This window comes from Eumetopias jubatus, unplaced genomic scaffold (genome assembly GCF_037043125.1).
Source record: "Eumetopias jubatus isolate StellerSeaLion01/CBP00866 unplaced genomic scaffold, mEumJub1_p1.0 scaffold_16, whole genome shotgun sequence".
NCBI lineage: Eukaryota > Metazoa > Chordata > Mammalia > Carnivora > Otariidae > Eumetopias > Eumetopias jubatus.
The window spans coordinates 86537304-86552434 of record NW_028274822.1 but is presented as its reverse complement, the minus strand read 5'-3'; the positions used below and the strand labels follow the sequence as shown (position 1 = coordinate 86552434).

At 45.9% G+C, this 15131-nt stretch overlaps 1 protein-coding gene across 2 annotated transcripts in view; it reads right to left on the bottom strand.

Annotated features, from left to right (window-relative positions):
• Positions 1–374: 374 nt before the first annotated feature.
• The window catches only part of CFAP251 (cilia and flagella associated protein 251), a 63524-nt gene continuing 48767 nt past the window's right edge, over positions 375–15131 (bottom strand). For both annotated transcript variants that reach the window (XM_028116654.2, XM_088019339.1), the window contains exons 19-21: positions 2941–3169; positions 2082–2183; positions 375–530 (exon numbers count right to left, since the gene is read on the bottom strand). In XM_028116654.2, the coding sequence (XP_027972455.2) occupies positions 394–530; positions 2082–2183; positions 2941–3169 (468 nt within the window). In that variant the 3' untranslated portion in view covers positions 375–393. The remainder of the gene's footprint in view (positions 531–2081; positions 2184–2940; positions 3170–15131) is intronic.

The window sequence follows — 15131 nt, the reverse complement described above, 5'->3', positions numbered from 1 at the left end:
AGGGAATAAGGCCACACGTGTCCCTAGGAAGGCCTGCTGCAGGTGGAGGCCCTCTCTGCCCCCAGGACCAGCCCACCTCCAGGTCCTTTTCAACGCCGCTCTGGTAGCACTGCCTTAGATTAGGCAGAGAGACGGGCCAGGATACCCAGCCACCACGTACATCCAGCTACCATGTGTTTCTTGCCTCCACCCACTTTCTTATTTCAGAAACAGTGGAATGTCCAACTTTGTGAATTCCATTGCTTAGCCGAAATTTGCTTTTAATGTCTAAATGTTCCAAAGATTAGAGTGGGGGCAGGGACATGCAGGGAAATGCAGGGAAAGCAGTGCCTCTTGGAAAAGAAAAAAAAAAAAGAAAGAAAAAAACCCCGCACACACAAAGTCCTTTGTGTTTCAAACATTCCGTACAACTTCACTGACCGTAGGATCTTGTCTGAAATCTTGTGAAATGGTTAGGCCAAGAATGTCTGTCGTGAATATTTCTGCAGTGATTTCGTCTGGAAGTTCTTCTTCAAAGCAGATTTCTGAACCTAGCCAAACAAGAAAAGAAAACAAATGCCTTCATAACGATTAGGTTTCTAACTAAGAAGCGTTTTCCAAAAAATACAAGGAACGGATGCTAAACAAAAGTGAGAGGTGCTTTGTGCTACAGCTTGGCTGGGAGTCCTTAAAAACCCCTGGGTGGAAATTGGCTGAAATCCCTTCTTTACGGTTTGGAGCTTGTTACCAAATCTCTGTGAACTTCACTGGAAAGCCTTAACCACATGGTATGGTTGATTTATGTGCAACACTTGGGAGCGTTACATTCTGAGGTCCCGAGTACACAAGGAATGGGGTAGGGGAGTTTGCAGGCTGGAAATGATCCACCAGAAACTGGAGTCTAGAACTGTCTGAGTTCAGAAACCCTGTTTAATGTGAAACTGGGGATGAACAATGAAAGCAGAGGGAGGGGGCGCCTGGGGGGCTCAGTTGGTTAAGCGTCTGCCTTCGGCTCGGGTCACGATCCCAGGGGCCTGGGATCGAGCCCCGCTTTGGGCTCCCTGTTCAGTGGGGAGTCTGCTTCTCTCTCTCTGCCTCTCTCCCTGCTTGTGCTCTCTGTCAAATAAATAAATAAAATCTTAAAAAAAAAAAAAAAGGAAAATAGCCACCTCCAGCTATCTGAAGCCTTCATGGGGTTGCTTTACAAAAGAAAGCAAGCAAGCAAGCAGAGGGAGAATGAAGTCTGGTGAGGGGTCAGTAATGGTGGCAGGCTTTCACCACTGCGGGGCATTGGGCAGCGTCTGGGGCTTGGCAGTGGAGACACCCCTGCAGGCCCGGGAAAGCTGTTTATTTGTTTTTTTAATTTTTAAAAAATATTTTATGTATTTATTTCCGAGAGAGAGCGAGAGCACAAGCAGGGAGAGGGGCAGAGGGAGAGGGAGAAGCAGACTCTCCGCTGAACAGGGAGCCCGACGCGCGGGGCCCAATCCCAGGACCCTGGGATCATGACCCAAGCCGAAGGCAGACGCTTAACCAACTGAGCCACACATGCGCCCCTCGAGAGAGCTGTTTAGACTGGTTTCTCCAGAACTTAAATTCACAAGGCCCATTTTCCTCCCTCCAGTGGACTAAAGAGGGAGGTGGGCAATCCTCCGGCAGGAGAGGAGAGGAGGAGCGGCTTTAGGAACTTTCAAACACTAGCAGCTCAAAGCCGGGCTTGTGCTTCTTCACTGCCCTGTCCTTACTCGAGTCTCTCAACAGTGCCTCTCCCGAGACACCTTCCAAGCTGTATGTTCTCTCCTAGTGGTCATGCAGCCCAGCCGCAAAGGTGGGGACCGGGTCCGGGTAATAAAGGGAACAGAAAAGCAGAAGGCACAAAGGACGGACGGCACATGGTAACAAACGTTTTCATCTCTCAGATACAACCACGGCTCGCTGGTCCTTTCATAACTTATTCATGTTGGGTCCCCAGCACACTTGCTTTGTTGTGTGCGCGGTATTAAGGAGAGCGGCCTGCACCAGTCAAGGGAAATAAACGCACCTAGGTCTCCAACAAATGAGTGAGCCGCAGCGGCACGCCCACACAGAGCCAGCCCCAGTACCTTTGACAGAGGAGGCCGCTGGCTCAGATCTCCACCCCTCAGGATTCAGTCCAAACAGGGTAGCAAAGCAGTCGCCCATCTCCTCTTTGGTCATGTGCTCACCTGAATATCGTAAAGGGAAGAGTGTCCATTCAGCTCTTGGGACGACACATCATGTCAGAGCTTAGCATCATCGTTCCAAGGTCTTAAAGAGAATTATCCCGCGATTTCCTTTTCTTGAGACACAAAAACAATCTACGGGGTCCCGTGTCACTGTCACAAATCCTTCCCCATATGGGGGTTAAGAATGGTGCTCCTAGGAGGGGAAAGCTGTCGGGGTGTGTGCGGAGAAATAAGACAACTTTCTGATAGAAAGTGCGCTTGGCTTCAGTTCACCTTCCCTGACGCTAGACCCACCGGTTTGACCAAGAGCAATCGTTGTCCAGGGAGAAAGCCTACCTGACTTCCTCACATACAATAATGAGGGAAACAGTAGGTAAAAATTGGGAAATTTTACTTTGGTGTGGTTTTACCTCACCCTTGCATCCCAATGTCATAACAGCCCAGTGAGACTGTGGGCTAGCACTTTCACCCCCCTTTTACAAGTGAGGACACTGAATCTGACAGGGGTTCAGCAAGTTGGGACATAAATCACATTCTTAGGGACCCAGGATGGCACCCTTCCTGTCACCCCCTGTTTACCAGCTCTGCGGATCAGCAGGTGGCATCCCTCATGGTTGAAGCCATGGTTTCTGGGGAAGCAGAACCCCCCACACACCGTCGATTAAAGATGCCAGGGGGTCTGCCTCCCCAAAAACAGCTCAGCTCCAGTGGCAACAGCCCAATGATGTGACAAGATACTCCCTATTTATGGATTTACCTTTCGTTAGAAGCAGTTTCAGGAAATCTTCTCTTCGTATGGCCTTCTTTCCTTTTGAATTGGTAAAACCAAGAACATCAAAGCTCTGCTGGATGCCGCTCATGGTGTTACCGAAAGGTGGTCTGTGATTGAGGTAAACTTTGAAGAAATCCGGTAAGTTGATTTTGTCAATTAGCTTTCCAGTGTCCACATACTCACTAAATCTGATTTCGTTAAACATATCTTCAATCTAGGGAAGAGGTTATTAAAAAAAAAAAAAAAAGACCACAGTAAGCATGAGAGACACTTTCGGGGCACCTGGGTGGCTCAGTCTCAGTCGGTGGAGTGTCCAACTCTTGGTTTTGGTTCGGGTCGTGATCTCAGGGTCGTGAGATCGAGCGCTGTGGTGGGCTCCATGCTCAGCAGGGAGTGAGTCTGCTTGTCCCTCTCCCTCCCCCTCTGCCCCTCCTCTGCTCTCTCTCTCTAAAATAAATAAATAACATTTTTTTTAAAGGAAGGAAAGACATTTTGATATACTTCTAAAAATTGGATAGTAACAGACAAATGTTTACAGTTAGCTGAAAACCTGTCTGTTGAGGGTTGCTTATATCCCCCAAGGAAGAGATGTGGATGTCCTCAGCCCCAGGACCTCAGAATGTGACCTTATTTAGAAATAGGGCCATGGCAGACGTAATTAGTTAAGATGAGATCATACTGGAGTGGGATGGGCCTTTAATCCATTGTGAATGGTGTCCTTATAGGAGGAGGGGAGAGACACACAGGGAAGGGACAGCCATGTGATGACAGAGGCAGGGAGAGGAGCAATGCAGTTCAAGCCCAGGACTGCTGGTGGCCACCAGAAGCTGGAGGAGGCAAGGAAGAAGGAAGGATTCTCCCCTATACGTTTTGCAGAGAGCACGGCCCTGCTGACAACTGGATTTATCCTGTGAGAGGGTACATGTCTGTTGTTTGAAGCCACGCAGTGTGTGATGCTTTGTTACAGCAACCCTAAGACAACGGCCAGTTTTCCAATACTATCAGCACTGCTACATTATTACCACCTATTACCTACCCATCTCATAGTGCATCGACTACTTCCTTGCATTGTCAAGCAGAGGTTAGTTTCATTTAGAAGGCAGAATCCTCACAAACTTGGAAATTAGAAGAATAAGTAAATAATTCCATGTGAAACTCGAATATAGGGCCAAGGGCCTAGTAAATTTCAATTAACTGCACCATGATTCTTTTCTTCTTTTTTTTTTCTTTTCCATTTTCAATGTGTACTATTTTATATATATAAATATATATATATATAAAATAGTACATGTAACTTATGGGGTTTAATTAAAAAATGAACACCTGTGAAGCCATCATTCATTGAAAAGATCAACCAAACTGATAAAAAATCTTTAGCTAGAATAACCAAGAGAAAAAAAGAGAGAAAAGATCAAATTACTAAAGTTGGGACTGAAAGAGGGGACGCCAGTACCAACTTTTCAGAAATAAAAAGGAGGGCAGCTCTTTCTGCCCACAGGTCTTGTCCTCATGTTTTAATAAAACCACCTTTTTGCACCAAATAAATAAATAAGTATGAACAACAAGTCAACAAGATAACTTAGATGAAATGAACACATTCCTAGAAACAAATGACAAAAACTGACTCAAGAAGAAATAGAAAATCTGAATAGACCTATAACGAGTGAAGAGATTGAATTAGTAGTTTTAAAAACTTCCACAAAGAGGAGCACCTGGCTGGCTCAGTCAGCAGAGCATGCGACTCTTGATCTCGGGGTTGTGAGTTGAGCCCCATGTTGGGTGTAGAGATTACTTAAAAAAAAAAAAAACTTAAAAAAAAAAAAACTTCCACAAAGAAAAGCCAAAGACCAGATGGCTTCACTGGTGAATTCTACCAAATACTTAAAAAATACCAATTCTCCACAAACTCTCCCAAAAAAACAGAAGAAAAGGGAACACTTCCCAATTCTTTCTTGGAGGACTGCTTTCTGGTTTGGAAATTCATTATGCATTTTCCAAATTTTCTAGAATGAGAAAAGGGTGCTGACCTGTCTATGGATTCAAAAGGAAATGTGATGCCAGTTAATGCAGGTCTCCACATGGGTCTCCTTAGGGAACCGCCAGAATGCAAGAAAGGGAGAAATACAAAAACAAACAAAACCCCTCCTCATTGCCATCCACCACACTCTGTGCAGTATTTTTGTACTATGCACGCTGCAGTCAGCTGAAATTCAGAAACCTGAGCTACACCTGGCAAAGGGCTAGAAATGAGTAATTTATTTTAATATCTGCATTTTAAACTGATATGCTTCCTAATAAATTGTGGGGCTTGGAATTTTACAAAAAGAGAGAATAAGAGCCACAGAAAAGTAGGAAATATTTTTCCCCCAGAACATGAACTCTGCTTTGGTCTGTAGGAATAAATCAGGAATTGAATCTGTATTTGTGCACATTTATCAATAGGCAACCAGTTTCTCCCTCTCCACTAAATTTCAGAGAACAAAAATCGGGAAGAGCGTCCGTTTGAAGCTACACTAAATATCAGCTTGTCTGGGGCATTCTAGTGTCTTGGTCTGGCCCCACATATCAAGAAGAAAATAAAAGTCTCTTGCAGTCCAACCATCCAACCGTAATTTCTGTGAAAGATTTGACGAACTTTCTTTCCATTTCCCCACCCCATGCATACAAAATATATATGTATATGTTTTGCAAAACTCTTATCATGTACGTATATAATTTTGTATCCTGTTTTTTTTCCCTTTAACACGTATCTTAGTAATCACCTAGTATTTTCTTTTTTTTTTTAATCACCTAGTATTTTCAAAGAAGCCATATATTTTCAATGTAACATTCTAGGAATGGTCTTTAGACATAACATCATTGGTTACAGAATCGAATGAACTTTAATTGATACTATATAAGTACCTTTAAGTGGTAACATTTTCATGTAGAGCATTTATTGAGTTATATTATGTACAATTGAGAGTTAAATTATGTGTAATTTTATGTATAAATAAAACACTATCCAGTATCATATTAATTACATTTTGTACTATATTAATTATAATTGTATTATAAACATGTGCTACTATTTACTAGGGCTAAAAGTATGATCATTGATGATAGACCTAGGTTCAAATCCTGACTCCCCCATTTTCTATCTGAACTTCTCAATTTCCTCATCTTGAAAAAAGGGGTAACGGGAGTTTTGAAGTTTACTGCGACAATGTATTTAAGGTGGTAAACATTAATGCCTAACACACGGTAAGCTCTCAAAAAGCAGTAAATACTCTTGGGATTATTATACTTCCTATACCTTTGCTAATTACGATATATGTAATTATAATATAAATTGTAAAGTATATTTATAACTTATAATTACATAAATAATACACATGATATATATAAATTATAAATGTAACACATGATTTAACTCAATTTAGAAATAGAAGACTAAACCCAAAGATAAGAAAAAGGAACTCAAAAGTGGGAGTTACTCATACCCAGAGAGTTCCAGAGATCTCAGTGAACATTCTCAGCACAAACCACTGAGCAGGTGATTCACCTCTTACTCTCTTCTCCCGTGCGACTGATCAAGAATCACTGCTCAGAAAGCATAGAGCTGGCAGTGTTGGCATCATTGACATTTTTTTCCCGAGCCTCCTTTGCAAGCGTTAGTTGAAAAGGCAGATTTTGCTACATGTCTAAACAAAGTTCACGCTTGGGAGAGGAGCCTTGGAGACAGAATGGAACGCTCCGAGCCTTCCCCATGCCCCAGTGTGAAGCCGACTCCGGAGGAGCGGGGGCTCCCATTGCCCTGCCCAGAGCGCTCTGCTTGGCTTCAGCCCTGCCTTTATTGGCATTCTCACACTGGCCCTTCCTCTGCTAAGGCTGGGCTTCATTTGATGCACTTGAGGAGCTTTGGACATTGAGCCCCATTCCCAGAGATCCTGATTTCATTCATCTGGGGTGGAGTATGAGCAGTCATATTTTTTAAAAGTTCCTCAGGGGATCTGAACGTACGGCCAGGGTTGAGAAGCATGGCTTCAAGGCAGGGGTTCTCAAGCTTTGTCAGCGGGTCAACATGACCGGGAGGGCTTATTAAAACAGACTGCCGGTCCCACCCCCAGAGTTTCTGATTCAGTGAGTCGGGGGGAGGGCGGGCCGAGATTCTGCCTTTCTTAACAAGTCCCCAAGTGATGCCAATACTGCTGGCTTGGGGGAGCCACCTCTTTGAGAACAACTGCTCTTAGACCACAGAGCTTCGGCAGAGGGGATACTTATTCCAAAAAGAATCGGGACCAGGCTTGGGATGTTCAGTAGAAAGGCGCGTTGTAGCTGCCCAGAGAAGGAAGAAAGGAAACAAAACAAAGCAAAGCACACAATGCAGCCACAAGGGAGGTCATGGGAGAATTCTTCTTAAAATATACAAAAGGCTTATTTAGAATAACCACTTGCTACCCTAGTTCATTTAGTTCAGTTTACTAGCGGTTACCGAACATTTGGTTTCATGCTAGGTGAATGGAAGGCAAGTCACTTACTGATGACAAGAACAGCCCTGCACTCTAGGACTTTTCAGTCAGCAAATATTTATTAAACACCTGCTAGGTGCCAAGCCCTGGTCTGGGCCCTGTGAAGAGACAACGTACACGGAGAGAGTGAACCGAAAGGAAGGTTCTGTCACTGTGGTTTGGTTCTCAGCCCTGGCTGCCCTCGAAGAACCCTTGGGGGGCTTTCATCACTATCCTTGCCCAGGCTCCACCCCTAGATTCAACTGCTTTAGGAGGGCGGGCCCAAGAATCAGTACTTTCTAAAGTGCCCTCGAGTGGCTTAATCTGTTTGGATACCGTGGCTCTCAGATTCAGTGCCAAAGGCAGGCGCTCCACGCCAAGAGCTGGAGGAGCCCTCAGCCAGGTGGGCCTGGGAAGGCTTCAGGGAAGAGGTAGACTGGGAGGACAGCCAGCGAGGACCCAGCCGGTCTATGAGGGGGCACAAGTGGAGCGGGGGCTGCCTGAGAAACTTCCCCAAGCCTCTTCCACATGGCCCGTCACTGTTGTAACCACCGGCGACAGGTGGAGTAGCTTAAAGCACACAAGCTGGTCTCCTGGTTCTCAAGGTCAGAAGTCTGAAACGGGTCTGAAGAGCTAACATCAGGTGTAGGTGAGGCTGCATTCCTTCTGGAAGCTCTAGTGGAGAATCTGCTTGTGTTGCCCTTCCAGGTTCTAGAGGTGCCATTGTCCCTTGGCCCATGGCCCTTCCATCTTCAAAGCCAGCAGCCTCATCCCACACTCTGACGTCTCCTTATCATACCTCCTCCTCCAAACCTCCGGCCTCCCTCTTATAAAGACCCTTGTGATTACACTGGGTCCACCAGATAATCCAGGGTAATCTCCCCATGATTAATTTAATCATACCTGCAAAATCCTTTTGCTACGTAAGGTAGTATACTCACAGGTTACAGGAATTAAGACATAGACACCCTTGGGGGTCATTATTCTGCCTGCCACCCCTTCTGATCCTGTTGAGAAGTCCTGAGGGAGTTCTGGTGGGTTGGGATTCCGTTGAGGCATTGAAGACCTTGTGCTATCGGCAGGTCAGAGGACACACACTGCTAGTCCAAGAGCTAAGTCTGCTGACATGCTTTGTTTGGTTCGTGTGGTACTTCTAAAATTAGGAGATTTCCTATAGAAATCTAGCTTTCAGACTTCTCTTGAAAATTCAGAGGAGTCTGATGATGATAGTCCTGCATTTCCAGATAGAACTGAGAATAACCAACCCCAGTAGAGAGATGTGTTCTCTGGCAGTGACACCACAACATCCAGGCAAGAGGGGCCCCTCTGGCTATCCCCTCCTCAAAGGAGTCTTGGGGCCATAGGAGGTGCCCACTAGATGTCATGCTCTCTATCATAGACCATGCTCTGGGAACCCTGAATCCCAGGACTCCCTCCCCCGAATAACCCAAGCCCACTTCTAGGGCCTGCAAGGGCTCCTCTTGAAGTCATCCTCTGAGAGGAACCCTCACCAGTGGTGTGCCCCTCCCCTCCATGGGCCTGAAGGCTGGCCAAGGAGGGAGTGGCGGCGGGGGGGTGGAGACAAGGGGTAGTCACTGGCCTGGCTCTCCTCATGCTGCCCATCCAAGTGCGAAACTCCAGGAGCCCCAGAATTTGAAGGAGCCCAAATTAAAGGTAGAACTGTCAAGGTGGGGTATTAATTTAACAGCTTGTTGCTTGGTTTATAACTTCTACACACTTAGCCACGTGGCACCTGGGCCTCTGCGGGCACTGCTGTGCGGGCCCCGTGACAGAAGAGGGGCCTGTTCCTGGTGGGTTGGGTCCCCTTGCCCAGGATTGCTTTACTTCTGCCTCTGTCATTCACCCCCATAGCAGCAGGAAGCCCCTGATGGCCTGAGCACTGTGGTTCGTAATTACGCTTTCTAACCTCCCTGTGAGGCGGAGAGGAACATAATACATCTGAACTGAGGCCTTCCTCAGTGTATACACAGCCTCCCAGTGCGGGTCGGCTTCTCCTGTGCTAGTTTCATAGTCTTGCAGGCTGGGAGGACTCTCCCTCCTTCTTATGCTTGCCACCCCCCAACGCAGGGTGCCCTCTAGAACGCCCCCTGCAGATGAGGAGCTGGTCTTCACCTGGCGCCCTCTCCTGGGGCCCCGGGCAGCGGAGGAAGGTGCTGAGGAGCAGGTCTCAAGGCCGGGCAGCCTCCCTGCACAGTCACATCTGGAGACACCTCCGCTATTTATGCTCGGCTCCATGACTCACAGCTGCTCCTTGCTTCCTCCAGGAACTATATTTGGATGGCGGCTGCCTTTCTCCAGGAGTGGGACATGCCATGCCCGCTGGACGCAGTCACAGGGTCAGGCCAGCCTTGGGGCTCAGCCCCTGTGCTTGCTTTCTCCCTGCTGTCTGGGGTGAGGTTGACCCAGAAATGAGAACACCGCCCGTTCCAAGGCCCTTTACGATGACCTTCCCCCAGGCCCTCATCGGAGCCCCAGTGTCAAACACTTCCAGGCACTCACTCCAGGAAATGGCTTTAAAATCTAAATGGCAAGTCCTCCAGCTTGTCCCAGACCCACAGTCGAGGGTTTGTCAGTCAAGTGCTCACAGCTCTTCAAAGTCCTGCTTCCTTGTAGCTGCACCCAGAAACGTGGGTGAGGGCCTGGTCCAAGTTAAGAAATAGTAAACAGAAACCAATCTGGCAGTTCCTCGAAGTTGGGAGTTATGAGTATGGCAATTCTACCCCTAGGTACGTACGTAGGCCAAGAGAAATTAAAACACAGCTCTACACAAAAACTTGTACACAAATACTCATAGCGGTATTACTCAAAATAGCCAAAATGTGGAAACAACCCAAATGTCCATCATTTGATGAATGAAAAAATAAAATGTGGCATATCCACATGAATGAACGGAATATTATTCAGTTATAAAGAGGAAGGATGACTTCAGGACACCTGCACCTTGCAAACATGATGCTCCGAGAGAGAAGACAGTCACAAAAGACCAAATAGTGCATGATTCCATCAATATGAAATGTCCAGAACAGGCAAATCCATAGAGGCAGGAAGGAGACTGGTGGGTGCCGGGAGCTGGGGGGTGGGGGTGGGGAGTGGACTACTAAGGGGTCACCGTATTAAGTGCACTAATGGGTGTGGGGTTTCTTTTTAGGGTGATAAACATGCTCTGGGATTAGACAGTGGTGATGGCTGCACAACTCTGTGAACAAACTAAAAGCCATTTCAAATGCATGAATTGTATGGTAGGTGATATATCTCAGTAAAGTTGTCAAAAAGAAAGAAAAATAATAGGAGGTGAAACCACGGCACAGGCAAGTACCAAAGCAAATAACACTAGTATTTTTAAAAATATTTTATTTATTTATTTGACAGAGAGAGAGAGAGAGAGACAGTGAGAGAGGGAACACAAGCAGGGGGAGTGGGAGAGGGAGAAGCAGATTTCCCACCGAGCAGGGAGCCCGATGAGGGGCTCGATCCCAGGACCCTGGGATCATGACCTGAGCTGAAGGCAGACGCTTAACGACTGAGCCACCCAGGCGCCCCAACACTAGTATTTTTTAAAACACATTTTCTACCCTCACTATGATCTATCCCGTTATAATCATCAAACCAACAAAGACTCATACATGCTTGTTATAAAAAATTAAGCAAAGATATATAAGGAGAGAAGAGATATAAAGAGAAATGCCCTGTAATGCCCCACCCCTCAGCAATCACCAGTGTTCAATGTCGCGACTTTCGGGTTTCTTCCTTGTTCGCACTAAAGCGCACATGTAGAAACAGAACACGGGAAGCCTCACGTCCCCATCTGTAAAATGGAGACTATAGGAAGCATCTCCCTGGCAAGAGGATTAAACACCAGCAGGGTTGGCATAAAACTGGGCGTGCCGTGAGAGCGCCAGAGAGAAGGGCCCGGTTGCTGCTGGTGGTGCTCGAGTTATTATGGTACTGTCATCCCCTGCGTTCTTTTTTAGCGGCTGCGTGGCATTTGGGGATTTCTTTCTTTAAATGCATTACAGTGTGAACAACAGAAATCATTTTGTCTTGCCCTGATCTCTCTGCAGGGGGACACACTGCTCACTGGTGTAGGGGCTCTCAGCTGACCAGGAAGGCCTCCCTAAAACAGTGGGCCACAGAAATAACTCCTGATATTCCTGTTTCAGAGCAAATCCGACATACTGAGGGCTTCTTTTCAAGGTGCAAATCTCCAAATTCCCATGGGGTCTTTATCGGGGCAGACACTGTGCCCACGACCGCTGGCTCAGATTTCTCCTCCTTGTATGGGGAAGGCTGCACTGCTTGGCCGCGGGCCCTCCATCCCAGCTGGGACCATGGTTTAGCCACAAGATTAGCACAAACGGCTTTGGGAGGATTTGTTTGTTTATCTTTCTGGGTTTTGTTCTAGATACAAAAGCAATGCAAGCCACATGCGTGTAGCTAAGAAAAATTAGAATATTACAGAAATGTCTATTATGAGCCCCCCTCCCCATATAACCACAACTATCTTCTAAGGAGGGTGGAAACCACTAAATGGGACATTTTTCATTTAAAGTCCCTCGAGATGGGCTTGTATTGCAGGTTTGGAAACAGAAGCTAAGAAGAGCCAAACTACCATGGCTAACACAGGGAGAATGTGGAGTTCCTGGGGGTATGCCAGGAAAGAGGGGGGGGCAGAGCACTGAGTCCTGCGTGGGATGAAGGCCAGCAAGGAAGCCCCTGTCAGGGTGATCATCAGGACTGGGAGGAAGGTCTAAAAGGAGTTTTAGGTAAATTGCTGTGAAATGCAGTTATGTGTCTCTTTCTGATGATTCCCAAATTTTCAAGAAAGTTGTCTTGCGTGAGTGGGCTTTGTGTTTTTGTGGAAACTGAGGAACGAGCTGAGTGTCAGGTCTGGAATGACATGGGGTAGACAGAGTCTGCACACACACACACAGGAGCCCCCAGGGTAGCCCCAAAACTCTGACTGCCATGGACCAGAGGCCAGGTTCCAGCTGGTACCAGAGACCCCTGCTGATATGGGGTTACAGGTACAAAGTAGGAAGTAAAAGTTCTCCCAAATCCCACCATTCAGAAGTCAATGTCGTTAAGCATTTGGGGCCTGGTCTTTCAGACTTTTGCTAGGCATGTATGAGTACCTAAATTATTATGAATGAAACGAGCTCATGCTTTACATCTTGTTTTGCAACTTGTCCCTTTCCCTTTAATAACAAAACCTCTACATGCTTTTTGAGTCAAGAAACGTTGGCCAATTTCACTTTTTAATGACTACTAAGTGGAGGTGTGCCTTATTTTATTTATCCCATCTCTTATCAACAGACATTAGGGTTGTTTTCATTTTTCATTATCTGGAAAATATGCTGCAGTAATTGTCCTTTCCATATGCACATCATGGTACACTTGTGTGAGTTTTTCTGTAGGGCATACTCCTAAAAGTACATTTGGTGGGCCCAAAGATATGCACATGTAAAAGTTAAGTGATGGGGCACCTGGGTGGATCAGTTGTTAAGTGTCTGAGGTCATGGTCATGACCCCAGGTCCTGGGATCGAGCCCCTCGTCGGGCTCCCTGCTCAGTGGGGAGTCTGCTTCTCTCTCTCCCTCTGCCTGCCTTTTCCCCTGCTTGGGCTTTCTCTCTGTGTCAAATAAATAAATAGAAACTTTGCCAAAAAGTTTTTTTAAAAAAATTAAGTGATTGTTTATTCCTCTCTAAATATTCCTAAATAACACTAAAGTTCCTGAATCTATCAAAAACTTTAGGGCTACTATTAATTACTCTGAGATCAAATAATAATGTCAGAGATTCTACTTTCCTTGTTGTCTTTGTGCCAGATATGACCAAAGACCATCATTCATTCATTCATTCATTCACTCATCTGACCAACATTTGCTGAGTGTCCATTATGTGAGCACTTGCCAGGCACAGACCTCTCTGCTTACATTTATAGAACTAAGTGGTGACACGACTATTAATTCACCGCAAAAAGCTATCAGGATTAAACAGAGATTGCTCTGCAAGCTAAATAGAAACAATAGCCACAAGTAAGCAGGGAACACACGTGACACACGGGCAATGCCCCAACACGATGCTCCAAAGTCCTGCAGGAAAAGAAAATGATGAAGCTAGAAGACGAAACTTTGTCCTATGTGAACTCAGCTGTAGAAAACCGTGACACCAAAGTTTTGGTTCCTTCTATAACATTACAAACCGTGCAACTCTTTCATTTGAAAAAATGAAGATCTGTAAGAAGAGTAGGCCCTCCCTGACCACACTTTGGCTGTTATGCCCAAGTTCAGTGTTCTGCAAGGAATGGGAAGGGTTAGGAATTCTTCAGGGAGGGCTATATTCTTGTATAATTTGGCTTCAATTTACCACACTGACTAGATTCAAATCCCCTAGGCAGTTAAAATGACGTAAGAGAAATATAAATAATGTACAGCCTGGGTGGGCAGGGGGCACTGGTTTGAATCTCTGTGACTGTGTCTTTTATGTAACCAAGGGTTGAAGGACTCTATTAGCTCCACGTCCTTCTTCATGCAGCTTCTTGGGGGCAGGGGAACAGCTGCATCTTACTAGGAAATGTTTCATTAACCACGACAAAGCCTGGATTTAAAAGTTTCAAAGCCCCGAAAACATATTTATTGAAATCCCTACAAATCCGACGTGAAAACCAGAGACCAAAAAGTTTTCCCTGTGCAGCATCGGATAGAAACTGACTCATCAACTTGTGAAGTCTGCACACTGATGTGGCCACATCTGGGTCAGGGGCCTTCGGAAAACATCTCCAAAGAGTGAGCGTGTTTTTTTAGGTGGACTGAAAACCCTGGAGGCCAAGGGATTTATGAAGACCTTCCAGGAGGGCACTGAAACTCTCCTTTGTAACAGTGAGGAGAGATGTCTCCCACAGCCAGTGAAAACCTTACAATCGCCATTTTAATTTCTTTTTGTTTGCAACTAAGGTTCAATGCCACTTTATAACATTTCCTGCAGACTAACATTTTTTTTCTGGGTACATTTTACTCATCAGCAAGACCTGGAGAGGTTGTTGGGTTTTATTACATTTTGCCAATGACTGGGTAACTGAGTATGCCTTCAGGGATTACATGTGCTTGCTTCTATAGGAAGCAGGAAAAGGGTGGTCACTCTGTGCCCACCCTCTGTCTGTAGCACTTCATATGCCAGGCAGTGATGGTCACAGGGGCTAAACACCCAGAATTCCCTTGCCAGCCAAGCAGGACTGCAGAGGAGGACACATTTATATGAGCTTAGCGCTGAAAATCAAGACTCCTGAAGGAGGGGCGCCTGGCTGGCTGTCGGCAGAGCATGTGACTCTTGATCTCAGGGTTGTGAATTCAAGCCCCACACTGGGTGCGCAGCTTAGAAAGAAAGAAAGAAAGAAAGAAAGAAAGAAAGAAAGAAAGAAAGAAAGAACCAAAGAAAGAAAGAAAGTGAAGGGAAGGAAGGGAAGAAAGGGAAGGGAACGGAAGGGAAGGGAATGGAAAGAAAAAAAACCCCTTAAAAAAAGTCCTGAACGAGAAGACTGCCATCAGTTTGATGACTTTCAGTCACTTATGCAAAGTGCCTTCACCAGATGAGTCAAGGAAATAATGAACTGGTTTTAGAAAGGAAGCTGTGAACAAAGAACGACACAGAGGAACGTTCGCCTAAAGGC